The following is a 27,546-nucleotide window of genomic DNA, read 5'->3' on the forward strand; positions in this document are numbered from 1 at the left end:
CTGTGACTGGTTGAGGGTGAGTGGAGGGAAGTTGGACAAAACCCACACTAAGGAAGAGAGCCAGAAATTAATAACTGATAATTAAATGCAGAGAAGAAAAGACGTGAGTGAAAAAGAAATGCTTGGTGCATCATGCAAAGCCCCAGCAACGCATCTCTATTGTAGTGTAACTAAGAGACAATTCAGGATCACCTGATCCAGCCCCAGCTAAGCTTTAAGAAGAAGGTAAGTTTGAAGCCTGAACTTAAAAGCAGGGAGAGTGTCTTCTGAGTTCAAACTGGGAGCTACTTCCACAGGTCCGGAATGCTGAAGACTCTGCCTCCCATTCCTTTTCAAATACCTTAGGAACCACAAGGAATCCAGCAGGCTTATTTAAGATCTTGTATGTGAGGACAAATGATTTTAAATATAATCCTGGCTTTAACAGTGATCGAAGAGGAGCCAGTATGGGAAAAATAAGCTCTCTGTTTGTAGTGCCTGTCCGTACTCTTGCTGCAGCATTTTGGATCAACTTTCCTAGAACAAATAAACGCATGTAATAGTTTTTCAGCATCACTCTTAGACAGGATATTTCTAATTTTAAAGACATTGCACAAATGGAAGAAAGAAGTCCTAAGTATTTGTTTAATATAATAGATTCCTTACGGTGTTACTGGAAGCCAATGTAATGAGGCCAAGAAGCCACCAGATTTCTACGATTGTTAGGAGTGAGTCGAATAACCTCAATTTGATCTGATTTTAGAAGCAGTAAATTAGAGGTTATCCAGTATTTTTCTTTAAGACATTCCTGCAGCTTATCTAATTGGTGTGTATCATTTGCTTTCATAGATGGAGAACCCTGAGTATCATCTGCATAGAAATTAAAATGTATGTCTAATTACGCTGCCTAAGGGAAGCATGTGTAATAGAATTGGTCCAGCATAGAACCCTGTGGATCTCCATATTTAACCTTAGTGTGTAGAAAACTCTCCACTTAAATGAACAAATTGGAGTCTATTATATGCCTTGCCTGACCTAAAATGATCATTTCAATTTCTGAAAAGTCTTTGGCTCTAAATTAAAGATATACACTGGTATGGCCCTGTGGTTTAACCAGCTATAAAATGGACAATAATTCTGACATCTAACTTGATTGATATTAACAGTTCAGACAACCTCCTCTTACCACATTATCTGCTCTTAACAACTTTGAATACTGTATTTCGAGTGTTTTTAATTTCTATATTCCTACATGTTTTCCACGAGTGCACTGTGCTGCCTGTTGTCATGCGCCTGTGTGCACTCATGCTTTTCATCCTCTCTTCTCGCTGCTCAGGGTGACTACAAGGTCATCGGACACCTGGAGGAGAGGAACGACAGACAGGTGCACTGACTCAGCCTTTCATTCCTGTCACCCCCTTTGTTCCTTTAAGTGATGTGTTACAGCTATGAAAACTGAATTATCTCAATCAAGTCAGCTGTCCAAAACATGTTAACTCCCAGCAACTCAAAAAGGGACCTCCACTTTTCTGAACTACTGAGCTTTAGTTTGCGTTGTGTTTACTCCAGTTTTTGTAACATGTTCTAGTTCAACCACATACCTTGTTAGATTTTTATCTTTTAAGCATGAGGAGCACCAGGCTTCATAATGCGGTCTTCCTCCTCTCTTACTGCATTTCACTTGGCTGCAGGATAATGTTACTTATACTGCAGCTTGTTGGCTTCATCCACTGAGGTTTAATTCGGCCAATCAGAGTGTTACTGCCTACAGATGAGCTCTACCTCTGAGAATCATTTTCAACTTACAACATGACAAAATACACCCACACTGACTCTCGCTCTCTCTCTCCCCCTCTCTCGCTCGCTCTCTCTCTCTCTCTCGCTCGCTCTCTCTCTCGCTCTCTCTCGCTCTCTCTCTCTCGCTCTCTCTCGCTCTCTCTCGCTCTCTCTCCCTCCCTCCCTCTTGCTTTGTCTTGTCTGTCAGGTTCTGCATGAAGAGTGGGCTAGATACTCAGCCTTTTACAAGTACCAACCCATTGATCTAGTCAGGTAAAGTAACCACAGCATCAACATAAAGACTTCAGTTTTTCTTTTAATTTAATTTGACTCTTTCACCTGATTAGTGAAAGATGTAGTACAACTTTACTGCATAGTTGTGATGTATTTCAGTGTATTATGGTTAATGTTGCTTGCTGATAGTTACTGAACTGAATTTCAATATACTTTGATTACTCACCTACTCTGAATCATACATGTTAACCTAAATTTTGAAGCACATTGACATGGAAGTATGAATTGGAGATAAATTATCAGGAGCGGGACCACGCCTCCAAAACGTGGCCCTTCTGGTTTTTATCTATATATGACACCCCCAGTTCTACAAGCTGTTTGTTCTCATTTTCATGCACCACCCGCCCTCCCCTTTTTTCAATTCTTTTACTTCTTCACTTCTCATTAGTACATGGGGATCTGCCAGGCCCGGGAGCCGCTGCCAGTCCCCTCCGAGGCCTTCCCCAAACCGCAGCTCAACTCATGTTTAAGCCATTCGCCTTTATCTACTAAAAAATGCTGTCAAACCTAAAATGAGGACGTGGGCCCAGCTAGTGAAATGGTTCTTAAGATATTTACATGTCCATGTGTTCTTTGGCGCTACTAGTCACCATGTGTATACTGGTCATGAATGTTTCCTTATTAGCCAAACTACCTTGTAAGGCTGACAAATCCAGAATTTATATTTGTTACAACTACAACTCTTATATCTCAGCCTGACCCAATATTGACAGACTCAAGAACATAGAGGAGATTCTAGGAGCACAGAAGTTACCCTAGTACCCTTGGATCCATTAGCAGGAGCGGCATGTGTTCCTTTGTGCAAGGAGGAACAGGATGAGCACTGCAGGAGCTACAAAATGACCTTCAGCAGACTTTATATGGGTGACCTGAAGGCCCGATTTCCCCCTACCACTACTTGGTACTGTGGAGCCCATTTGGCATTTACCATAGAACCAGAGCATCAGTCATGGCAGGTCCACCACTTGTGCCCTGTGCTTTTCACAGATGAGAGCAGGTTCACCCTGAGCACACGTGACAGTCATGGGTCTGGAGAAGCTGTGGAGAATGTAATGCTGCATGTAAGCTCATTTTGTATGCCCAGTTTGGTGGTGGGTCGGTGATGGTCTGGGGAGGCATATATCCACAGATGGCACCCTGACTGCCAGTAGATATGGAGATGAAATCCTTGGGCTTGCCGTCAGACCCTACACTGATGGGTTTCATGTAGTACTCGGCTTCATATGGTGAGAATATGCAGACAGTTGCTGGAATATGAAGGAATTGATACCAAAGAGTGGCCCCTGTGCTCGCCTGACCGAAATCCAATAGAACACCCAATAGCATAGGCTGTGTGAGGGCTAAAATACTATGTACTGACACAATTATGACATATTGACTCAGTAAATTACACAGAATGAAGAACTTTGCTTATGCTCATTACATGTGGACACATTTGCTTTGTGGTAATAAACCTCTGACAATTATGAAAACTTGATACTGCTATTTACTATACATTCTATTGATTTGTACTTCTAAATTGTGTAACTAAATAGTGTAACTACTAATACTATTTTGATTACTGTCTGCAGTAAGTAGTACAGATTTATCCATTGATTTATCCATTGTTAAGGTTCATTAAGTCCATGTTGGAGTCTTTAGATCTTGCTCAGGCAGAATTTGTACACCAGTCTGTAAGAAGGTACTGTTTAGAGGCTCTGCAGAGTGAGGGAACGCCCCAAATAATAAGAGCATTAGCAATCTTAATCTATTTTGGGGTCAAACACAGCATCAGGATCCTCACACCTGTTTAACATGCTGCCTAATTCAGTCTACTGTGCCCTAACCATGAACTGCACTATTCCTTTCACCTCTGACCCACAGGAAGTACTTTGGCGAGAAGATCGGCCTTTACTTTGCATGGCTCGGCGTGTACACCCAGCTGCTTGTACCAGCTTCCATAGTGGGTATCATTGTGTTTGGCTATGGAGTGGCAACAATGGACACTAATATACCAAGGTACATTACAAATCCACTGCAAAAATCTCTAGTTTTACTGTTGCAGTTTCATTTGAGAGAGAAAATCATTGTACAATCCCACACTGTAAAAAGTGGCTATGGAATGAGATGTTCCATAAAATACTGATTCTAGCATAATGCAGAAAATAAGGATTTGTTCCTACCGTTGCATGCACATATGCCCATACACACATTTACTAGACAGGGATTGCCCAGATACCTGCTGTATCTGGCTTTAGTCAGGGTTGTGTGGGTGGCACACAAAAGGCTCAGCTGGCTCTGTGTGTGCGTGCGTGTGTGTGTGTGTGTGTGTGTGTGTGTGTGTGTGTGTGTGTGTGTGTGTGTGTGATGAAGTGGAAGACTGATAATTCAGCCTACACCAAGTATGAATAGGGTCACAGTAGAAAAGCTTGTGTTGTGGTTATGTGTTAAAAGTTCCATTCATTTATTATGGTTAAATGTAACAGACCCAAAGATCCATGCGCCTTTTTAGCTGAGAGTGAATCCACAGACAGAAATATAGAGCCTCATTTAATCTTATAGTCATAAACATTAACACTAAACCACGTGTTATATAATGGTGGGCACTCTAGACTTGATTTTTTTTTTTCCCCCTCTTCTTCAGTCTGGAGATGTGTGACCAGCGTCTCAATTTCACCATGTGTCCTCTGTGTGACCAAGCATGTGACTTCTGGCATCTCAGCACTGCCTGTGGAACCGCCAAAGCTTCACACCTCTTCGATAACCCTGCTACTGTCTTCTTTGCCATCTTCATGTCTCTATGGGGTAAGGTTATGTGTCTTTGCATATGCATACCGAGATGGCAGGTGGGCTGGTTATGAAAATGCTCAGAGATACAGTCCCGATCAAAAGTTTAAGACCACTTGAAAAATGGCGAAAAATCATATTTGGCATGGTTGGATCTTAACAAGGTTCCAAGTAGAGCTTCAACATGCAACAAGAAGAAATGGGAGTGAGACAAAACATTTTTTTTTGAGCAAGCAATTTATTGAAAACAATGCTTGAACTGAAACAGGCTGTTTTACAACTGATCAAAAGTTAAGGACCACATGCCTTTAAAAGGCCACATGTGTGCAAAAATGTAATTTTCTGTCCGGTAGTCACACTGTCATGGTGTTCTGATGGCAAAGGCAAAATGTTCCCTTTTTGAATGTGGTCAGGTTGTTTAACTGCATAAGCAGGGTCTCGCACAATCGCTGTGGAGGTGGATGCAGTAAGACAGTCATTTCGAATTTCTTAAATGATCCTGAGGGTTATGGAACAAAAAAGTCAAGTTGGAGACCCAAAAAATTTCCCCAGCACTGAGCCGGAGGATACAGTTGGCCTAGATTAAGGCCGTTACTGGTGCCGACTGCAGCCCCATAACCATCAGATGGCATCTGAGAGTGAAGGGCTTCAAAAACAAATGTCTTCAAAGGCCTTGTCTCCTTGAACGCCACAGAACTGAACGTTTGGACTTTGCAAGAGAGCACCAAAGTATGGGACACTGAAAGGTCCTGATAGTTTCCAGAGTCACTGGCATGACAAAGCAGATCCCACCTGAGATGCTGTCTACGTGCCACAGTGGAGGGGGCGCCATAATAGTCTGGGGTGCTTTTTCCTTCAGTGGAATAATGGAGCTTCAGGAGGTGCAGGGGTGTCAAACAGCCACTGGCTATGTCCAGATGTTGCAGAGAGCGTCTCTCGTGACTGAGGGCCCTTGTCTGTATGGTAACTACTGGGTTTTTCAACAGGACAACGCTACAGTACACAATGCCCGCAGGACAAGGAATTTCTTCCAGGAGAATAACATCACACTTTTGGACCATCCTGCATGTTCTCCTGATCTAAATCCACTTGAGAACCTTTGGGGATGGATGGCAAGGGAAGTTTACAAAAATGGACAACAGTTCCAGACAGTAGAATCCCTTCGTGTGGCTGTCTGCACCCTTTGGAGAAATGTTCCCACTCACCTCATGGAAACGCTTACATCAAGCATGCTGCAATGAATTTTTGAAGTGATCAGCAATAACGGTGGAGCTACTCATGGAAATCATGGAATTTTGATTTCTGTTTTGGGGGTGTTTATGGGTTTGTTTGTTTTGTTTTTTTTTGTTTTTTTTTTTTGCAGGTGCTGTCCTAAACCTTTGATCAGCTTAAAACAGTTGAAGTGTTTTTTTGTTTGTTTGTTTTTTTTTTTTTCCAATAAATTGCTTGCTCAAAAAAAATTTTGTCTCACTCCCATTTCTTCTTGTTGCCTGTTGAAGCTCTACTTGGAACCTTGTTAAGGTTCAGGTCATAAGGTTGTTGGAACCTTATGACCTGAATATTAAGTCCCTAGAGAATCTGTATAAAATTACATGAGGCTGAACACTAAGGAAGGAGCAGCAGGTTAGAGTGGTTAAGGATAGAGATGGAATTCTACTAAACACTGAATAGAAGTATGCTGAGAAGATGGAAGGAGTACTTTGGGGAGCTCATGAATGGGGGAAAAAACATGACAGAGGAGGATAAATGGTGTATAAAGAAGTGCAGAAGATTGGTAAGGAGGAAGTGAGGACCGCTATGAAGAGGATGAAGATTAGAAAGGTGGATGGTTCAGGTGGGATACCTGTGGCGGTATAAAGATGTGTAGGAGAGAGGGCAGTGGGCTTTTTAACCAGACACAATCTTGGAGAGTGAGAGCATGACTCAGGAATGGAGAAAAACTGGCTGATGTGCAGAGCTGTAGTACAGCGATCCCCAACATTTTTTGCGCCATGCACCGGTTTAATGCCCGACATTATTTTCACAGACTGGCCTTTAAGGTGTTGCAGATAAATACAACAAAATAAACCAGTAACGGTACCCAAAAAAAGATTTATGCATAACACATGGGAAAAGACCCAGGGAAACGGAGTTAATGATAAAAACAATAAAAAATAACGATAAAAAAATGATAAACCCTGAAAACCATACATTTCACACCCGGGCCCCAACTCTCGCAGCCCGATACCAAACGACTCATGGACCGGTACTGGTCCGTGGCCCGGGGGTTGGGGACCTCTGCCGTAGTAGATACAGAGGGATAAGGTTAATGAGCCACACCATGAAGCTGTGGGAAAGAGTTGCTGAAGCTAGGTTAAGAAGAGAGGTGACAATCAATGAGCAGCAGTATGGCTTCATGCTGAAAAAGAGAACTACAGATGTGATGTTTGGGTGTTGATGGAAAAGTATAGAGACCATCAGAAGGAGCTGCACTGTGTCTTTGATGGTCTAGACTCTAGACAAAGCATATGAGAGGGTGCCAAGAGCGGAACTGTGGTACTGTATGAGGGAAGTCAGGAGTGACAGAGGGAGAGTGTTGGTAGATGACATGTATGAAGATGGTAAGACAGCGGTGAGGTATGTGGTAGGATTGACATATGTTTGAGCTTTGAGTGGGATTAATCAGGGATCGGCTTCTTGTTTGCAGTAGTAATGGACAGGCTGAATAATGAGGTCAGGCAGGAGTCTCTGTGGGGTATCATTTTCACAGATGACATTAAGATCTGTAGTGAGAGTAGGAAACAATTGGAAGAGATCTAGGAGAGGTGGAGGTATGCAATGGAGAGAAAAGGACAAGTCCCTAGAAACAAGAAAGAATAAGTGTGTGTGTGAAAGAGGGCGACGGGTGTAAGAGTGATGCTGCATGTAGCAGATGTTTTGAAGAGGAGTTAAACATCTGTTGGCAGCTATCCAAAGCAACATACAGCACATGAGAGAGGTGAAGAGGTGATTTTGTTGATAGCAGGATTAGCAGCAAGTGTGAAAGCAAAGGTTTGCAGGACAGTAGTGAGACCTGCTATGATGTCTGGTTTGGAGACTGGTACAAAGGCAGGATGGGAGATGGAAGATGTTAAATCCTTCATTGGGAATGACCATTAGAAATGAGTATATATGTTAGAAATAAGTCAAAGGAACAGCTCAGGTTGGGCAGCTGTAAATTTAAATTACACCAAGTCACTGTCAAATTAAGAGGAATTAATGCATTATTTCTCTCTTGCTTTGCTTGCCCTCTGTTGTTGAATCAATTGAAAAAGGAGTTTAGTCAACTCTAATATAAAAACTTGGGGTCAACTTTTAAGTCATATGATGCAGTTGGAAACTTGCAATTGGAGATTTTTTTCAGATGACAGAAACCCGGCGATACGGTAACCTTTATTAAAGTTCCTCGTTTGTGTGATCGTGCAGCGGTGCTATTTCTGGAACAGTGGAAGCGACGTCAGATCAGTCTGAGCTTCAGCTGGGACTTGACAGGCATTGAGGAGGACGAGGTAAATGCTATCTAAAGTGCAAACATAAACACATCAAACCTACAAAATTAGCAGAAAATTTTCTGAACATTCAGATTGCCAGAGTTTTTTTCCTTTTTTCTTAACCAGTTTCACTCCTACAATCTGCATGTGGCCACACTACCTTCTCCTGCAGTGACACTTAACATTGGCACTAAATGCATTATCATCTAATGTTATTCCCACACTAGCCTGGAGTGTACACATATGGCATACACACAGATGCCCACATGAGAGTTGGATAGAATGTCCAGAACTTAACTCCTTCTCCTGTGTTTTTTTTTTTTTTTTTTTTTTTTTTAGGAACACCCCAGGCCAAGATACGAGACCATCCTGCTGCAGAAAAGACAGAAGAAGCAGAACAATAAGAAAAAGAAGAAGAAAAAGAATGAGGTAGGAAGGCAAAGAAAACAAAGCTATACTATTAAAGTGCTTACGATAGGAACGTGTTATGGTAACGAGTCATGTTTTTCAAATTCAGTGATCTGTATACATAATCAAATATGAAGGAAATGTATTTCCTTTCACCCAGCTGGACTCGGGTGTCAGTAATGCTAACGGAAAGGTATTGCACAGTAATGCTCATGCCTCATTAATTTACACTGGAAAATACTGTAGTGCATGTTGGTGATGGTTACTGATGATTCTAATGGTTTGGTTTTCAACATGTCCAAGATTATCTCATGACTGTGAGTGATCTAGATTCTTGGTGTAAACCGGGTCAATCACACTGAGTCCTGTTGGCCCACATACTTTTGCAGTGGCAACAGATGGCTGCCTGCTGCTGCCAGAGGGAAGCAGGGAACTGGTTCACATGACACAGGATCACCGTTACACCATCCCAAAATTGATTTGGGAAGAAAAGTAGAAAAACTTGAAAGATCTTCCTGGGAGCTGATCATATATAGTTGCAACTCAGAATTTAGTATCTTGCCCACAGATAATTTGGCATGCAGGCTGGAGCAGCCAGGGACCCACCCAACCTTCTGATTAGTAGATGAACCGCTCTACCCCCTGACCCACAACCACGCTGAAGAAATTGATAGAGCTGTTAGTGTGCCACTTAAAGATTCCTCACCATCAATGGGTTCAACTTGTTATACGTTGGCAACAGACTTGCTAAAGTTAGCTGCCGATCCTTTGGTGTCTTTCAGCCAATCAAATATGGGACACTCTTCAGAGCCAACGCACTTGTGTTTGACCAGGTGTTTCCTCAGATTTGATGTGTTACCATTTTTTTTTCTTCATTTTGCACAGCAAATGTTACAGAGAACAATCTTTGCGCAATTTTTTTGAAAGCGTAACCACACATGAGAGATCTTTTGGTTAACTTAAGTGATAGTTAGTAATAGTCATGCTCTTTCTTCCGCTTACCTAAAATTTGGCACCGAATGATTTAGTGTGAATTGGTTCTCATTAGATAATTCAGTCAGTACCCTAAAAAGTACTGAGTTTGGTACCCAACCCTGACTTTATCAGTTTCTTTGTCCTTCATGGTTTTCATGGTTGGTTTTTTTTATTTTTTTTATTTTTTATTTTTTTTAGACTTTTAACAAACTTGTATTAGGTAATATAATGTGGAAGACAGGAATGCTTGTTGCTGAAAGTGTGCCTCTGTACACATACACAGATGGTCCATTAAAAATGAGGTGTGATTCATAATTAATAGAACTGTTGTAAATCGATGCAACTTAAATACATATGTTATATTTTATATAAACAATATGCTTTATGTGTAAAGAGAAAAACATTCCCCAAGCTTTTGAGTGATAGTGGGTGTGTCTGTCTGTGTGTCTGTAACTTGTCCCCCCTGTCTTTCAGCCAGCAAAGCAGGAGGACGGGACAGTGACAGGGAAGGACAGATGGAGACAAAAACTACTGTCAGCCATGTCTGCAGGAATACCGGTAACCCCTCCTCTCCTTCCCCTGTCCTCTTCTTCCACCTGTCCTTTTCTTTTCCCTCCTGCTCCCACCTTGCTTTGCCTATCCTTTCTTTCCCCTCTCCTTTCTTTCCCCTCCTGCAGGCTGCTGTCTGTTCTTCTCTTCCTGTCCCATCCTCTGGGTGCTACAGTTTCCACTTTGCAGGTATTTCTTTGTATGTTTTCTAGCATGCCCCTTATATATCAATCCAGGTATGTGATGGCCACAGCAGGAGTTAAAATTGCCCACATATTTGGGCTAGTTGATGAACCCAAAAGCAGAGCACAGATATGAACAGGAATGCAAGATTGTGTATTAAAAAACATGCTCATTGTTGGTGGGAGAGAGTTGGGTTTGAATGGAGGTCACGATGAGGTTGAAGCAATAGGCAGGGCCAGGGCACTAATGCAGCTAAGGACTGCCGTATGAGAAGTTCAGAGACAGAGAGCTCAGAACTGAGAAAGAAAAGAAGGGGCTTAGGCAGATGAATGCTGCAGACAGAGAAGAACAGGTGTTGGTAAATGCGAATACATGAGTGGGCAATAAACTAACAGAAACTGCATGATCTGGCAGTTGTGTATACACTGTTTTCACAGTCAAAGTGTTGGATCGAGGTATTTATTGCAGAGCAGGATGATGACAAGCAGCTGGCAGTCTGACTTCCCCCGCACATCACATCCTGCAATCAAGCATGCAGAAAACAGAAACACAGAAAGTAGGGAAGGAAAAGAGTGCGCCTGCCAGCTTGGTGGGAACGATGGCACAAGTGAAGGGCATGACACACAAAATTACCCTGCATTCCACTGCCCACATCACCCTGTAGTACATGTGCTCTGGGAAAAATTCAGATAGTAGTGTATGATTTTTGCTTTTTTCTCAGAATGGAATGAAATCTGGCTCAACTTGGGTGCTGGTAGGTGACCCATGTGCTGCAAGGCCCTGGTTCTGTTCTTCCCTGGATCAGTTCGTGCATGTCTTTCCTGTCCATCTCAAACTACCTTGTCATTAAACAGGCTAAAAGAAAAATGCCATTGCACTAATTCAGAAGAATGTTAATTGCTTGTTCTCTGAACTTTCAGTAGTAACAGTTTCATAAACTTTGTTACAAATATTTGTTTTCAGAGTTGGAGGAAAATTTGATCAGCAAAATGTATAATTTCGACAGACATTGCTTTTGCTTGTGACATTATTTACATAGAACAATTGTAAAAATATCATTTCAACATATTAGGACAGTAAAAATTAAAGTTATGTATTATTTCTTGATTTATGGCAAGTAAATGTTCCATTTTGTTTTTGTTTTTTTTGTTTGTTTTTTTAACCATGATTTTCATGAAGTGTCTAGAGTAAAGCACTGTAGGAATGTATTATAAAATGTGACTTGTATTCTAAAGCCTTTTGTGTGGACAGTCAAGGCAAGAAAATATATATATGGTATTTACTGTCAACAAATCTTGTGAAAAGACTGAAACCAATAGGTAAAAATGTCCTTCTTTTACTATGAACAGGGACTCTTCAACCTGTTTTGACTCAGTGTCACATACTGTACACCATCCAGCTGCTGTACACACTTCTTAAGAACCAAAGGAGTATCAATCCAGGTCTGAAAATAGTTCTCAACCAAAGCACTTTAGTACTGTTTTCCCAGATAGTTAAGCTAATTAATGTTACGAAATCCATCTAATGTAGTCTTTAAAAAAAGAAACATTCTTTATAATACAGCAAAGGTAAAATGAATTGTTGGGTCTAAAGGATTTATTTTCCACAAACTTTGTCGCTGGACAGTTAACAGGACCCCCTTATGAATTGGGTGAGCTACTATCCTTCTTTGCCACCTTTATCTCTGTGGGCTTTTTCCTTATCGCAGGTGTACCAAATGACATTAATGGATTCAGTGTATGGTGACATACTGTTTGTTACAGCTTTGCCTGTATGACAAGTTGTGGTTGGGGCTACTGTCAAAAAACAAACAAACAAACAAACAGCTACAAGTACCCGGGGATCCCACAGGGAACCATGAAGAGGCCACTAGGAAAGCTGCAACCACAAAGTACCTGCAGAGATTCAGGCAAGTCCTGAGGAGTCAGCTGAATGGCAAGATCTGGGCTATCAACACCTATGCTCTGATCAGGTACCCTGCTGGGATAATAAGCTGGCCGAAGGAGGAGATTGAAGCCACTGACATCAAGATCAAGACGAGGATGGACCCCCCCCCCCCAGGGTGTTGGAGAATAACTGAGCTAAGATCCTGTCGGACTTCCAGATACAGACGGACAAACTGGTGATGGCTAACCAACTGGACATGGTAGTGGTGGGCAAGCAGAGGAAGACGGCTGTAGTGATAGACGTAGCAATACAGCAACATCAGGAAGAAGAAACAGAAGCTGAAGAAAGACCAAGGGCTCAGAGAAGAACTTGAGAAGATGTGGAGGGTGAAGGTAACAGTGGTCCCAGTGGTAATCAGAGCACTTGGTGCAGTGACCCCCCAGGTGAGTGTCTCCAGCAGATCCCAGGAACAACGCCTAGAGATACAGAAGAGCACAGTCCTACGAACAGCTAAGATACTGCGCCTACCATCAAGCTCCCAGGCTTCTGGTTTAGGACCCGAGCTTGACCCGCTCACAGGGGCGAAAAGGGAATTTGTTATTTTTTTCTTTTTATAAAATAAAAACTAAAGAAGATTAAATTGCTAATTAAATGAAATTACTATTCGATAATATTCACTACTTTGCTAATATTCTTTCTAATTGCATCTTTCCAAAAACTGCCTGTGAATGCAGAAATGACAAAGTGTGAGACTTAAAACACAAATTACTATGACAAAGAGATGCACAACAGAAATAAGCTGACTTGGAGAAGTAGAGGGATGGAAAGAAACTGAGGGAGGGCGGGCTGAGTGGGAGTGATGCATGCTGGGCAGGAAGCCAGGGGTAAGATTAGTGACCGTCACTATGGCGACACACAACTCCCTCTCACACACTTGAACCATTGTTACCTGACTGTGCTGTAGGATCAAATCAAGAGATTATATGAACATATACGTGAGTAAAATGGGTCTTTGGTTTGAGTCTTCTGTGTTGGTCCTGTTATTTTAAAGCAATATACATTCGGCATACTAAGCACTTATAAATGTTGGGTAAATCAAGTTGAGCATTCATTTTGGCTACTTTAAGTACAGAGCTCAGGCTGCATGCTTACATTTGCAAACTGACAGTAAAAGTGCCGTAACTACATCAGTGGGTAATCTTCAGTGACGGACAAATCACTGTCACAATGTTTCAAATCAGATTTTGAACTACAGGGCATGTTAGTGCTAATAATACAAGACAAACTAAAAAAAGAGAGAGGGTCACATGTTTTAAAGCCCAGAATCCTAAAGGGAAGCCAGCACAAGCATTCGGTCTAAGACACTTACATTGCATTAGATGTGCCTGAAAAGGGGGAAATGGTACTTTATGTATAACATCATTCTTAACATTTAAGCAAATGTAAACATTTATTTGCTAAAACAGCCATGTAGTATACCAGAACAGTTCCCCACTGCTTATGTTCCCCAATGCTGTATGTTTAAAAATACAGTGTTTTTCTGCATCTGCTTACATTTTGCAGAAATCAAGCCAGCGTGGTTTTTAGTGATTCTGGTCCACAATATTCTGGAGCAACTCAAATATTCAAGCACAATAAAGTAGCATTTTGCAGTTTATCCATAGTGAGTGCAGCAATACATACTTTACAAGGGCAACTGGAGTACAAACTGAAAGTGAAATTTTAAAAAAGAAAAAAGAAGCAATTTAAGAGCCAGGGTTAGTCTGTCACAATTACGAAGGCTTTGTTGGTCTTTCCTCAGTGGGCATTGCAAGCTAAATATAAAGTCTGACCTACCTTTTTCTTTCTCTTGGTCAGGATGGCCATCACACTCTGAAGGCCTTTTTGTATACACTTTGTATGTAGAGCCCTCAGGGTGAGAGTGAGAGAAGGCAAGAGGGAGAAAGAAAAGCATTTATTATGTTTGAAATGAAAGCTCATGTCCAAAAGGCATGGTTATCAAAATTATGATAAATGTACAAATTAAAAACAAGTTGCTGATTTAGTTTCTGCTCTTTTATCGAAAATTTTTTCATGTTATACGCTGCTCACTGCATCATAAGTGAGACTGCATAAATCTGAATATTGGACTTTTGCAGGAAAGCACATTGTGTTCCATGTAACACTTTCATTTCCATTAAAGTTTTAGATTTAATATGTGCATGTTCCGATAAGACAAAAGGCCCTCCATTTGAAAGGCTAACGACTGTGTTCGAACAGAATAATGAGAAAGAAAAATGTTGCAAAATGCAAAATTGTGTATTTTTACGGAGCCCTTATTTTCACAATCAAAATGTATTTCGTCAGTTGTAATCAGGATAAAACCTGTTTTTTATTTCTCATCATCGTCCTCTGAGCGCAAACAGACACACTTTCTAGCGTTCACAAGTTTAAAAGACTCAACGAGGATGTTTTCAAGAAACTTGCCAAAGCCATCCGGTAAGTTAATTAAATGTGTTGGTTTGTTATCAGAACACGGTGTAGATGTCTGCTGCTGGTTACCGTATAAAAACAAAGTAGAATGCACAAGTTGATTTACACACATGGATCTAATCTGATCTAAACTGACAAGTATGCACATAGTGACAATGTCACATTCAAGTGCTAACACATTTTATTATTCTAAAAATAGTGTTTTAAAAAATGTTAATATGAAGAATTTATACTTGGTAGCAGTAATAGTAGTGCATGTATAGTACTATTTAATAATAGAAGGGGTGGTGGTAGTGTCTGTGAAAAGTATAAACTATTGATAATAACTTGTTGCAGTTTAACGTAGCCTTATTTTACGTTTCATTTAAATCTTGTTTTGCTCTTCTGTCTCTAGCCGATTGGAAATTTGTCACGAGTCCCGGTGTGATCAAATTTTCCTTTAGCACTTGAATCAGGCTAAGAGAGAGTCTGGAAAAGGGGGAGAAGTGAGACCCTTAAGAGAAGATGGTATGGCTTTATTTTGTTTGTTTTTTGTTTTTGCTGAAATATTGTGCCTTTAAATATTTTTAATGTTAATGGTTTTTTTTTGGATTTGTGACATGAATTGTCCTTTTGTAGGTCATTATTTAACAAATTAGTAGCTGAACTTTTGAAACACAGCAATGGAGAACCAGTCAGGTGGAGTCTAATCCAGAATGCCAGAGAGATATAAAAAGTCGCACAGTCTCTGTTTTAACTTTTAATCTTACTTATTACTTAGCAAATTCTCATTTTTAAATAAAACTTTATTGGAATTGGGTTTTTAAAATTACTTTGGTGTCTTTTTTTTTTATAGGTCTTCAATCAGCACTGAACAACCTACAACCTGACCCCAAGTGAAAGGCTTCTGGGCTCACTGTGTCTCTGGGAATACTTGCCAAAAGCTGCAAAGTGAACAATGTTGTAGAACTGAAGTGACAATAAAAACTTTGCATTTAAGAGATTTGTTTGTAATCCATTAATTTACATGGCTAACACCTCAAAATTAATTTGTCTCTTAAAGTTTGTAGTGGGCTTGAAAGACACATTATTAATTTTATAAAAACATAACTTGAATGTAGCATACACACCCTAGATCTGCAGTGCAAATGTTGGAGCAACCAATGGACTACCTAATGATGTATGCAGGAAACATGCTTTAATGGTTAAGGCTGTCTAAATGTGCATTTACTATTTAGTGAAAAGCCGAGAGGTCCTCAGATGACGAAAGGGTGGAACTCTAAGTGGTTGAAGCAATTAGACCAGTATTAATGTAGTTCTAATAAATGTCAAAATGTGTCCTTGCATGCAGAAATGTGTACTTTAATTTTTCATTTCAATTCTAAAGGGTTCAAAATCCTTATTTTGAACCTTGCGTCCCCATATTTTAAACTGATGCTACTCCTAGAGATGGTGTCTTACTCTAAATCTCAGACTAAATGTCTCTTCTTTCAGCCCAGTGTATAAGCTTATTCGTGATGGTTCATATGTATATTTGCCTGTTTCTGTTTTTAAAAAAGCTTGTATAACAGGGTGTACAATGCCATCATATTCACTAGATGGTGCCATTGCACTGCCAGGCTGCATAATACCTCTTCAGAGTATACAGGGTTTTGATCCTTCACTCAGTTCTGTGTGTGCAAACTGACTTCCTACCACTGTATGAGGATGTTCATGTATGCATTATTTCCATATGCCTGTAAGCACCAGCTGGGGGTGGAATATTTGAAACAGTTTGACAGCGGTTTTGTTCCACTGTAAACTGTAACTGTACAGGTTACATTCCATTATTAAAATTTCTGACATTCCGGGTGAGACTTTTGTTTGCACAGGGTTTAGTAGCTGGGCAAAACCAGCTCCTTCTATCATCTCCTAGCACTGTAAATTATGCATTGTGACTGTTTCCTGGTTGTAACCTGGTTTTCGATGTTGTAGAAATCAATCTTCCTATCTGAATCTTGGCAAGAAAACAGATACTTGTGTTTTCTCACACTTGAAATCGCTCCAAAGTAGAAGCCAGTTAATTTGTAAAACATGACTATACAGTTGTCGAAAAACCTAACTTGGGGGGGGGGGGTTAAATGGTGCTAAATCACTTGCTACAATGCCCATACCCTGTAGTAATGCAATAATAATGATAATCTCATTCTCATTTCATTTCAGTACTAAAGCAATATTTGTTTCCATATTGGTGCCTGGGAGAATGGATGAATCAGCTGGGAGTCATCTGGATGTTAGTCTGGAATAAAACTATCTCTATTTCCCCAAGCTAGTGTCTGAATTTAGGCTGCGTACAGTAAAACTGATTTTTATGTCTGTGCTGAGATGTAGTAATGTTCCCCGTGGTTGTGTGAAATTCACTGGCTGCTCGTTTCGCTCCAAACTCAGTTTTTACAAACCATTTGAAAAGAGGAAACTGCTTTGTTTTTGTCTCTTTTTAAGACGTCTCTGTAGGCTCCGTGTTCTGGATAACAGATTTAAAAATAAACTTAAAGATCCACAGATTCCTGTATGAGTGATTTGGAATTTTCCTTCTTTTGTCCTCCTCTGTTCTTTCTGTCAGTCTCCTATAGAGAAGCTGACCTGGAAAGATCGCCTTCCTGGATACTTGATCAATGTATCCTCTATCCTCTTCATGGTAAGTATTTAAAAATGTGTTTTAGGGCCAGTGTAGGATGAGAAAAATATATATGCAGAGCTGGGAATAAAAGGGATTCCTTTTTCCTTTTTTTCTTAAGATCCATTTGACTTTATAAGGTTGGATTGACCTCATCAAGCAACAGCGGATAACGGAATACAGTTAAATCCTTCTTTGCAGTTGGATTTAGCAGTAAAGAAATACTTGTGATTTTTAGCTCAAACTCACTATTACCAAAGCACGTATTTTTTCCTTCTAAGTTACCACTTTAAGAATGAGTTTCTCAACATTACTGAGATATGTGTGATTTTAAAATAAGGTTTAGTTACATCCTCTCAAGGATACTTGAGGGTGCATGGGAGTTTGCCCAACCAGTCTACATGTGTTTTGTGGACTTGGAGAAGGCATTCGACCGTGTCCCTCGGGGTGTCCTGTGGGAGGTGTTGCGGGAGTATGGGGTGTCTGGCCCATTGCTACGGGCCATTCGATCCCTATACAACCGTTGCAAGAGTTTGGTTCGCATTGCCGGCAATAAGTCGGACTCGTTCCCGGTGGGTGATGGGCTCTGCCAGGGCTGCCCTTTGTCACCGGTTCTGTTCATAATTTTTATGGACAGGATTTCTAGGCGCAGCCAAGTGGCGGAGGGCTTTCGCTTCGGTGGCCTCAGAATCTCATCTCTGCTTTTTGCGGATGATGTGGTTCTGTTGGCTTCATCAGGTGAAGGCCTCCAGCTCGCACTGGAACGGTTCACAGCCGAGTGTGAAGCAGCGGGAATGAGGATCAGCACCTCCAAATCTGAGGCCATGGTTCTCAGCCGGAAAATGGTGGAGTGCCCACTCCGGGTCGGGGATGAGTTCCTGCCCCAAGTGGAGGAGTTCAAGTATCTCGGGGTCTTGTTCGCGAGTGATGGGAGAAGGGAGCCGGAGATCGACAGACGGATTGGTGCTGCGGCTGCAGTGATGCGGACGCTGCACCGGTCCGTCGTGGTGAAGAGGGAGCTGAGTGTAAAAGCGAAAGCTCTCAATTTACCGGGTCGATCTACGTCCCTACCTCACCTATGGCCACGAGCTGTGGGCAGTGACCGAAAGAACGAGATCGCGGATACAAGTGGCAGAAATGAGCTTCCTCAAGGGTGGCTGGCCTCTCCCTTAGAGATAGGGTGAGAAGTTCGCCATCCGGGAGGGGCTCAGAGTAGAGCCGCTGCTCCTCCACATCGAAAGGAGCCAGTTGAGGTGGTTCGGGCATCTGACAAGGATGCCTCCTGGGTGAGTGTTCGGGCATGTCCCACGGGGGAGGAGGCCCAGGGCAGACCCAGGACACGCTGGAGAGATTATATCTCTCGGCTGGCCTTGGTGTTCCCCCGGATAAGCTGGAGGAGGTGACTGGGGAGAGGGAGGTCTGGGCTTCTCTGCTTAGGCTGCTGCCCCCGCGACCTGGCCTCGGATAAAGCGGATGAAGATGGATGGATGGATGGATGGATGATCTAGTCTAGCAGTTTCATTTTCTCAGAATTGAAGTGTGAGAGCATAAAAAGTCTAGCCATTGCACTAAAAGGATTTGAGTAATAACTACTCTTCCTTTCCTTGTGTTTTTGCTCCCAGTTTGCGCTGACATTTTCTGCAGTTTTCGGCGTCATCATTTACCGCATCACAGTCTCTGCGATCATGGCGATGAGCCCTGACCCGGAGATCAGGCACAATGTTCGGGTGACAGTCACTGCCACTGCAGTCATCATCAACCTCGTGGTTATCTTGATTCTGGATGAAATCTACGGTGCTGTGGCAGTGTGGTTAACTGAGCTAGGTACAGACACACACAAAGGTCATTTTACTTTATTCTAGTACAAAAACTTTGGCTTCAGGTACCAGAGAGAATGGGGGGAAAACTGGATCCACTGGTGAACACTGCTAAAAACCTTGATTGGTTTTCTTTCCTGCCAAGAGTTAAGTAAAAAGATCATTAACATTTGAATATCTTTAATCATGAAGCTGTAACTGCACAAGATGTTAGCTTAGCTTAACAGTCACCATGCTGGTCACCATGCATGATATCAAGTCTCAAAGTCATTAAAGTCTGATTAACTTTAGAAATGTATTTTTTGAATTGCTATAAGTATAACATATAGTTTTAAAAAGATATTGCAAGTGGGTCATAAAGTTACTCCCAAAACTGGACTTTTCTGTAATTTATATATATGATTATTTATTATATACAACCTCTTCATACATCCTGTTGACCACAGTTTATTGACCAATATAAACAAAAAAAAGAAAAACACATACTGGCATGACAGTTGCAGTAGACTGATATTTCCAACATTAGGGCTAGGCCTGTAGATTGCCCCGGTTTTGTTTCTAAGCTAAGGTAACCATATCCTGCTAGTAATTTACTGTTTGAATCTAATCTAACCCTGATTTCCGGAAATCAGGGAGTTGTTTTAAATATCCAGAATGACACATTTACAAATGCTAGGAGTAAAATAATGCCTAGGTCTCTTGATAAAACATGTAATAATCATCTTCATTTTCTGTGTCTGAGAAAGAGTCCTTCTGCCTCATGGTGGACAGCTTGATAAAACTTTGATGTTTTCATGCTCCAGCCATCCCATCAGTCATCCCAGGAGGGTTTTCCTACATTTATATTCATATTCAAAACCTCTGAAATGGAAAAAATTAGATGGAGAAATGTGAGGGACGAGGGAGTGTGTGTGTGTGTGTGTGTGTGTGTGCTCGTGAGTGTGTGAGAGAGAGATGATGTGCAATGTGAAAAGTTCTGGTATTTTAACCTACTTCCAGCACAGTGATCATATTAAAAACTCTTTCCACTTGCAGAGTTCTCACTTTCCGCTGAACAGATGCCATTCTTGTGCAGTCATAACAGTCTAGAGGCACACTGTAGAAAAAATAATGTGGACACCTTAGAAATACAGGCCTAATAAAGCTGTGCATGCGTTTGCTTCGTGTGTCTTTTTCATAGGCCCCATTTCATTTCTATTAGCGTGCCACTTTTTCTGTAGCCCTCATGAAATCCTGTGCTAACTCTTTCTCACTGTTTCACATCAACTATTTTTCAGAGATTCCTAAAACAGAAACCAACTTTGAAGAACGGCTCATCCTGAAAGCCTTCTTACTCAAGTTTATGAACGCATATGCTCCCATCTTTTACGTGGCTTTCTTCAAGGGACGGTAAGCCCTCTGTGTTTGTGTTCACCATTGTATCATGAACACCACATCTGAAATGTCAGCTATAAAATGACACCCACTTCTTTTTAGTGTCACTGCTAGGACCTAATGTTTTTTTTTGTGTGTTTTTCTTCAGGTTTGCAGGACGCCCGGGAAATTATGTGTATGTGTTTAATGATTTTCGGATGGAGGAGGTTTGTCATTTATCTTTAAACATAAGTTTGTTTTTGTTTTTCATTTGGATTAGCAAAATTGGATTCAAAAGTTACAGTGGTAATGTGTAAAAATTATGTGTATCCCTCAGTGTGCTCCAGGAGGGTGCCTCATTGAGTTGTGCATTCAGCTCAGCATCATCATGTTGGGGAAGCAACTAATCCAGAACAACATCTTTGAGATTGGCATCCCGTAAGTCCATCAATTTGTGTGAAGATGAGAATAAAAAGAAGCAGTCAGACCCCTGCATGTGTGTTGCTAGTGTTTGATCTCATTTGGACATTGATATAATGCTAGCCGCTTACCCTAACCCTGAAAATCAAAAATGAATGCCTAACCCTAACCCTAAACCTATGCCAGTGCACTGAACCTATAATTAATGGCTAAAGAAAAGCGATTCTCTTTATACCTAACCATAACCCAATTATAAACCTGACACTAAAACCACATTTTGAGCCTCAAAAATGTCTTCAAACTCGTGGGGACGAGCGTTTTGTGTCTATTGGTCCCCGCAAGTATAGTAGCATGCCAATTTTCTATTCCCACAAAGATATCTAAACATGTGTACACACACACACACACACACACACACACACACACACACACACACACACACACACACACACACACACTCTCACTTGCTGATAATTTCTTGGAACATCTGCTCTTCCCTTTCTTGTTCTAGTAACATTCCTTCCATGTCTGGACCGTGGTTTTGTGTAATAGCTTAGCATTAACATGCAAATCTGAAAGCTCAAAGGTTACGTTTATAACAAAAGTCAACCTGACGCCCTTTCTAGCTTCAGGCTACACTTTTATTGTTGCTTTACTCCCTCGCTCATTAGGTGAGCTTCATCAAAAGCTAGTCATCTTGATGGATCTGCAAGTCGCAGCACATGCAATCATATCTGCATGCTATCCATTCCACTGCTACACATTCATCTCCTTAAAAGGTTTCACACCTGGTAGAATCGCTGTGTGCAATTTCCAATCTTTGTTTTTCTTTTAATGATGTACCTGATCTTAACAGTACCTGTCTGTATATCTAAGAGACTGATAAAGCCAACTCAGAGTGTGTGAACATTATCAGTTTGTGCTAGTTATTGAACTAAAATCAGGAGATAAAATAAAACAAATGCTGGGTTAATCACAAGTATCAAGTCTTGAATTGTGTATTTGAAGGTTGTTACTGGACATCCCCTCTATCTGCAAAGCACAGAATGCATCAAAATACACCTACCCAAGTGCAACATTAATAACTCATTGTAGCAGTTGTTCCTGTGATTTTTATTTTTTTTTAAACAGCAGCTCCTTAAAATATTTAGGCGTGTGGCTCGTCACATGTGCCCTGTTGCTCCACGTGTGTTTATGCAAACAAAACATAAAAAGTATTCAGGTTGTATTGTATATCCCTTCACCAAACTGCAAACACACATGTATTTGTATGGTTGTATTACTCATGTAAGAGTGCATTCTTAGAGAAACACCCATGCTCTCACTTTCCTTCACTGTCTCTTCAGTTCTCTGTTGGCTGTTTCACTTGCATAAAACCCCCAAAACATTCAGCCCCTGGCTATTAGTTCACTGGGTTTTCAACAAGCATTAGCATTTCAGCACCTCTGTAAATATTTATTTTGGTATTATGTTTCACAAGCAGTCTGCAACTCTTTTATTGTTCCAGCTAAGGTCTAGAGAGTTTTAATGTACTCTGTGCCGTGCTAGAAACTCCAAATGCAAACGTTTTGTTAGAGTCATTGCACTCATTCAACTGCATCGGTGCCACCTATTTTAGCTTCCAGCTTTGATATCTTTTACTGAAAGTAAACAAGACAGCAGGAATTGTGAGTGGAAGGTATTCATGCCCTGCCTGTGACAACTTTAGAATGGATTTTTGCAGTAGGGATTAATCACAGCTATAACCCAGCAGTCAGCTGGAGCCTTACACATATACTGCATGTTAATTTCAGTACAGTTGCAGTAAAGGTTTAAGTCTTTTATTATCTTTGCGCTTTCACCTTCCTTTTTTTTTTAACAGGAAATTGAAGAAATTGGTTCGTACATTAAAGGAAAAAGAAACGACAACAAAGGTGAGGGAGGAAGAGAAGCCACCTCAGCAGTGGAACCTGGACTATGCCCTGGCTCCCTTTGAAGGCCTCACTCCAGAATACATGGAGATGAGTGAGTATGCATGCACACAGAGAAAAATGGCCTCACAGTCTGTAGCCTGAAAACTGATATAAGACATATAAGACGTTTACATTATGCTGCTTTCCAACAGATGTCACTGCAAAACTGTGCAGAGTTGATGAACTCTGCATACTACAGTGGAATGCAGTGACATTTACAGGAAGGCAAGCAGAGACTAAAGACAGAAAATATTAAAAGCAGGAGGTATTAGTTTTTAAAATAAGAACAATGGTATTTATAATATTTATTTATAATAATGGCAAGGATTCCAATAAACCACTGTAAGCTGGAGCTGCCCAACTTATCACTGCCTCACACCACTCCATGCTATTTACACCGTTTTGAATGTATGGGCTTCCCATCAGTGTGGACTGTTTAAAAGCACCTTGGATAAGCAACAACTTCTCAGTTCTTTGTATGCCATCTTAGACAGGTAAGATGCCATACTCCTCAGACACAGGAGGAACAATGCGTCCTGGTCGTGGAACACTGGACCAGCTCTTTACCCTCTCGAGGATACTTGAGCAGGTGTGGGAGTTTGCCCAACAAGTTTATGTGTTTTTTGGACTTGGACTTGGCATTCGACCCTGTCCCTGGGGTGTCAGCCGTTACAGGAGCTTAGTCCGCATTGCTGGCAATAAGTCGGACTCGTTTCCGGTGTGTGATGGACTCCGCCAGAGCTGCCCTTTGTCACCGATTCTGTTCATAATTTTTATGGACAGAATTTCTAGTTGTAGCCAAGTGGCAGACGGCTTCCACTTAGATGGTCTCAGAATCTCGTCTCTGTCTTTTTGCAGATGATGTAGCTCTGTTGGCTTCATCAGGTGACGGCATCCAGCTCGCACTAGGTGATGTGTTAGATATCAGTGAGGTTGCTGACTGGCAGCTTTGAACTCAGTGAAACCTTGTAAATGTTGTTTTTCACAATACGGCTGAATGCTATGCTTTACTGTAAACCCAGAGACAACAGACTGCTTGTTTTATTGGATTTTAAATCATTTTGAGCATGTTTTTAACTCTATGGTACTGACGTGTTTTTGGTACCTGGTGGCGCGGTGATTAGCACTGTTGCCTCACAGCAAGAACCCCAGGACCTTTCTGTGTGGGGTTTGCTTGTTTACTCTGTGTCAGCGTGGCTTCTTTTCGGGTACTCCGGCTTCCTCCTGCAGCCCAAAGAAATGCAGTTTATAGGGATAGGTTAACTGGTGATTCAAAATTGTTCATAGGCGTGAATGTGAGTGTGAATGGTTGTGTGTCTCTCTGTGTTAGCCCTGCAACAAGCTGACAATTTGTCTAGCATGTACCCCTCACCTCTAGCCCAGCCTGCCATAGGGCGAGTTGGATGAGAGAAAGATGATGGATGGATAGAGGAGCATTTGGATGCAGAAATTGTTATTTGCTTCAGACTTAAGAAGCAGATTTTTACCATTTTTGAAGCTCATTAGAAACAAAACAAAGCATCTTGTACCACTCATCCAAAGGCACCACTGAAACACGACAGCCAATACAGTGAGGATAACTTATGATAGGGGAGAGTAAATTCCATGCATTCATGCCTGTTTTGCAAACAATGAAGCTAGTGATTTTTTGACCTGAATTTCATTTAAGCCCCAACATTTTTCTTTGATTGGTTGATTACATCTTTTTTTGAGTCAATCTAATTCAGAGTGAGCTTGTGAAACTGCCTTTTTAAAAAGGTTTTACTGAATAGATAAATGAACATACATTTGAACCACAATTTTGTACAGAGAATAAAAGAAAACAAGAAACTGAGATACAATCAACAAATACGTGCACTGTTTGAAGGAGACATGCAGCGCTGGCCTCCATGCTGCACAGCTTGAGGTATCTGATCATTTCCCCACTGCTGATGGAAGTCTAAGTGCTGCAGCAGTTTCACAAACATGCAGCAACAAGCTTGACCTGTAAAAAAATTTGCGTTGATCTTTGTGAACTCGTAAAATGGACCGTGTTTTCCTTGGATGTCAGTGCCATATAAAACTTGTGTAACTGTTCTGAAAGTGAAGTTTTCTTGGCAGAATTTGATGTTTGTGGGAACCTTATACTTGGTTTCTATTAAGGACATCAAAATGATGGTAGTTTTATACTGCTGTAAAGTAATCCAGGTCAAACTGGAGGAAAACCTGGTGATTTTTATATTTTTGGTGGTTTTTAGTCTTTTAGTCATGCTTGAAATTATTTCATGTGACATGAATAGAGTGAGGACAGGCGGAAGTGGGAGAGACAAACAAGAAGACTGGGTGATGTAGCTGTAGGGCACACAGAGGAATGTCAGAAATGTCTGACACACACACTATAGTGAGTGTGTGAATGCATAGTCTGGATTTGTGTTAACTCATTTTTTTTAATTTAATGTATGCACGTCTTTCTTTGTGTGACTGGGTCGAACCCGTTAACCTCGGCTCAGGTAGATGTTGGGTTATTCTAAGCTTGCCCTTTAGCACTCGCTGTGCCTCGGCCGTATTTTCTTCCTTTCCACTCATTGTCTCAGCGTAGTGTCTTGAGGTGAAGCCATCAGTCTCCCGCTCGCTGGAAATCCCTGTTCCCACACTGCTAAAGTTCCACTGCTCTGACAGAAGTCCTGCATCGGCTGCAGTCAGGAATACTGCCTTGTGTTTCTCAGGTTTCCTTTCAGCATTCTTCACAAGCGGCTGAACTGATCATGAGACGACTTGTTAGACAATTTATTGCTGCAAACCCAGCCCCATTTTGCTTTGTCAAACCAATCAGACTGTAAGCCCACCTTGAGGTTATTGATGCTAATATCATATGAGAGCTTTTACAATACTAAGTGGGGAAAAATTTGTATCACAGCACAAGATTTTAGTTGATGTCACAGCACATTTGCTCTTACAGATACCAGTCCAGTTCTACCCAGTGTCCAAACAAACTGCCTAACTGGCTTTATGGTCCTCAGCCAAAAATCCAGACTTCGTACTACTTTCTAGATTACTGCTTCCACTTTGTGTGGTTAAAAAAGAATTTATTCATCCATCTAAACCTATTGTTTTTCACTGACATCTATGGTTATACAAAGCCTACATGAATATATTGATTATGATGTTTAACAAATTCAGATTAAATCCACCTGATTAAATATCTCAGTCACACAGCACACAGTGTAGATGCACTACCCCATTAAACACTGCTTAATCATAAAAATGTCTCAGTTTGGCTGCTGCAGCAGAGGGTTTAACCATAAAAGGCATCTTCTGAACCACCAAAAAGCCCAGACAGACAGTGTGACTCCTGACCAGACAAATGACTGTTCACAAATGTCAATCCGAGGGTGTATTAGTGGCTACTGAAAAAATGTGCTTCCTATGTTGTGGGTTTGATTCCTTTCTCACATCGCGTGAGATGTGGAAGAGCAGAAATACAGTTGGATGCCAAAGTATTTGAACAGTGGCACTTCTTTGGTAGCCTGCCTACGTACACCACTATAGCGGATTTTAAACAATCAATATGTGATTGAATTGCAGACTTTCAGTTTTAATTCCAGGGGTTTAACAAAAGTATAGCATTATTACTTTAGGAGTTCACAGTCCCACGTTTTCAGGGCTTAAGGCTTGTTTCTAATACTTAGATGCAAATTTTTTGAATTTTTTGTCTTCTAGGCCTGAAGTCTAGAAGACATCAGCATAACCAAATTTAATAGTTTTCATCCCTGAGATACTCTTTAAGGACCTTTACTGCAGCTGCTTTCAGTTGCTGCTTGTTTGTGGGTCTCTCTGCCTTCAGTTTTACCTTCAGTCACCGAAGCTTGTAGCTATCTTGGGTTGAGATCAGGTGACTGACTTGGCCGTTGAAGAATATCCTGTGTCTTTGCCTTGACAAACTCGTGGGTTTCTTTTGCAGTATGCTTTGGGTCATTATCCATGTGCACTGGGAAACACTATCTGATCCGTTTTGCAGCATTTTTGTGAATCTAAGCAGAGGGTACAGCTCTGTGCTCTTCATAATTTATCCTGATACTTCTGTCAGCAGTCACATCATTCTTTAACTCTATTGATGTGGTTCCAGTGGCTGCCATACGTGCCCATCACATAACACTGCCTCCTCCATGTTTGACAGATGATGTTATGCACTTCAGAGCCGATTCTGTGCTTCTCTTAACATCATTTTGGTACAAGTTAATCATGTTTTCATCTGTCTGTTTTCTTCCCCAGACCTGTGCAGGCTCTTTTAGATGTTTTTTTTGGTCTAATCTGGGCTTCTTCTTTGTAAATGTGTCTAGTGGTTTGTACCTTGTAGTAATTCATCTGTATTTTCATTCATACTGGCAATTGTAGACGTTGGTCTGCTGAGCTGCTCCAGTGCATTCATTCTTTTTATAAAGGTACCAGATTGTAGAAACTGGATTGAAAGATGAAAACTGCTGGTCAGTCAGTTGTACTTATGAAAATGGGGAACTGTGTATAAAAGCTTATGCAAACAGTTATTCTAATGCTTGTGTTGAACCCTTTGAATTAAAGCTGAAAGTCTGGAC

General features: G+C 41.1%; 1 protein-coding gene and 1 long non-coding RNA gene across 7 annotated transcripts in view; both read left to right on the forward strand.

The window, feature by feature from the left end:
- ano2b (anoctamin 2b) overlaps window positions 1-27,546 on the forward strand; it is a 63,773-nt gene that overhangs the window by 22,661 nt on the left and 13,566 nt on the right. For all 6 annotated transcript variants that reach the window (XM_039601615.1, XM_031753409.2, XM_039601617.1 and 3 more), the window contains exons 8-20: window positions 1,316-1,363; window positions 1,964-2,028; window positions 3,913-4,047; window positions 4,673-4,833; window positions 8,260-8,342; window positions 8,664-8,753; window positions 10,182-10,265; window positions 17,380-17,454; window positions 19,056-19,257; window positions 20,528-20,639; window positions 20,773-20,830; window positions 20,941-21,041; window positions 22,885-23,027. In XM_039601615.1, coding sequence (XP_039457549.1) covers window positions 1,316-1,363; window positions 1,964-2,028; window positions 3,913-4,047; window positions 4,673-4,833; window positions 8,260-8,342; window positions 8,664-8,753; window positions 10,182-10,265; window positions 17,380-17,454; window positions 19,056-19,257; window positions 20,528-20,639; window positions 20,773-20,830; window positions 20,941-21,041; window positions 22,885-23,027 — 1,357 coding nt within the window. The remainder of the gene's footprint in view (window positions 1-1,315; window positions 1,364-1,963; window positions 2,029-3,912; window positions 4,048-4,672; window positions 4,834-8,259; window positions 8,343-8,663; window positions 8,754-10,181; window positions 10,266-17,379; window positions 17,455-19,055; window positions 19,258-20,527; window positions 20,640-20,772; window positions 20,831-20,940; window positions 21,042-22,884; window positions 23,028-27,546) is intronic.
- On the forward strand, window positions 14,359-15,752 carry LOC120434098. Its single transcript, XR_005608949.1, has 3 exons — window positions 14,359-14,804; window positions 15,193-15,305; window positions 15,634-15,752. It is a non-coding gene; the product is annotated as an uncharacterized LOC120434098 (long non-coding RNA).

This window comes from Oreochromis aureus, linkage group 17 (assembly GCF_013358895.1).
Source record: "Oreochromis aureus strain Israel breed Guangdong linkage group 17, ZZ_aureus, whole genome shotgun sequence".
NCBI lineage: Eukaryota > Metazoa > Chordata > Actinopteri > Cichliformes > Cichlidae > Oreochromis > Oreochromis aureus.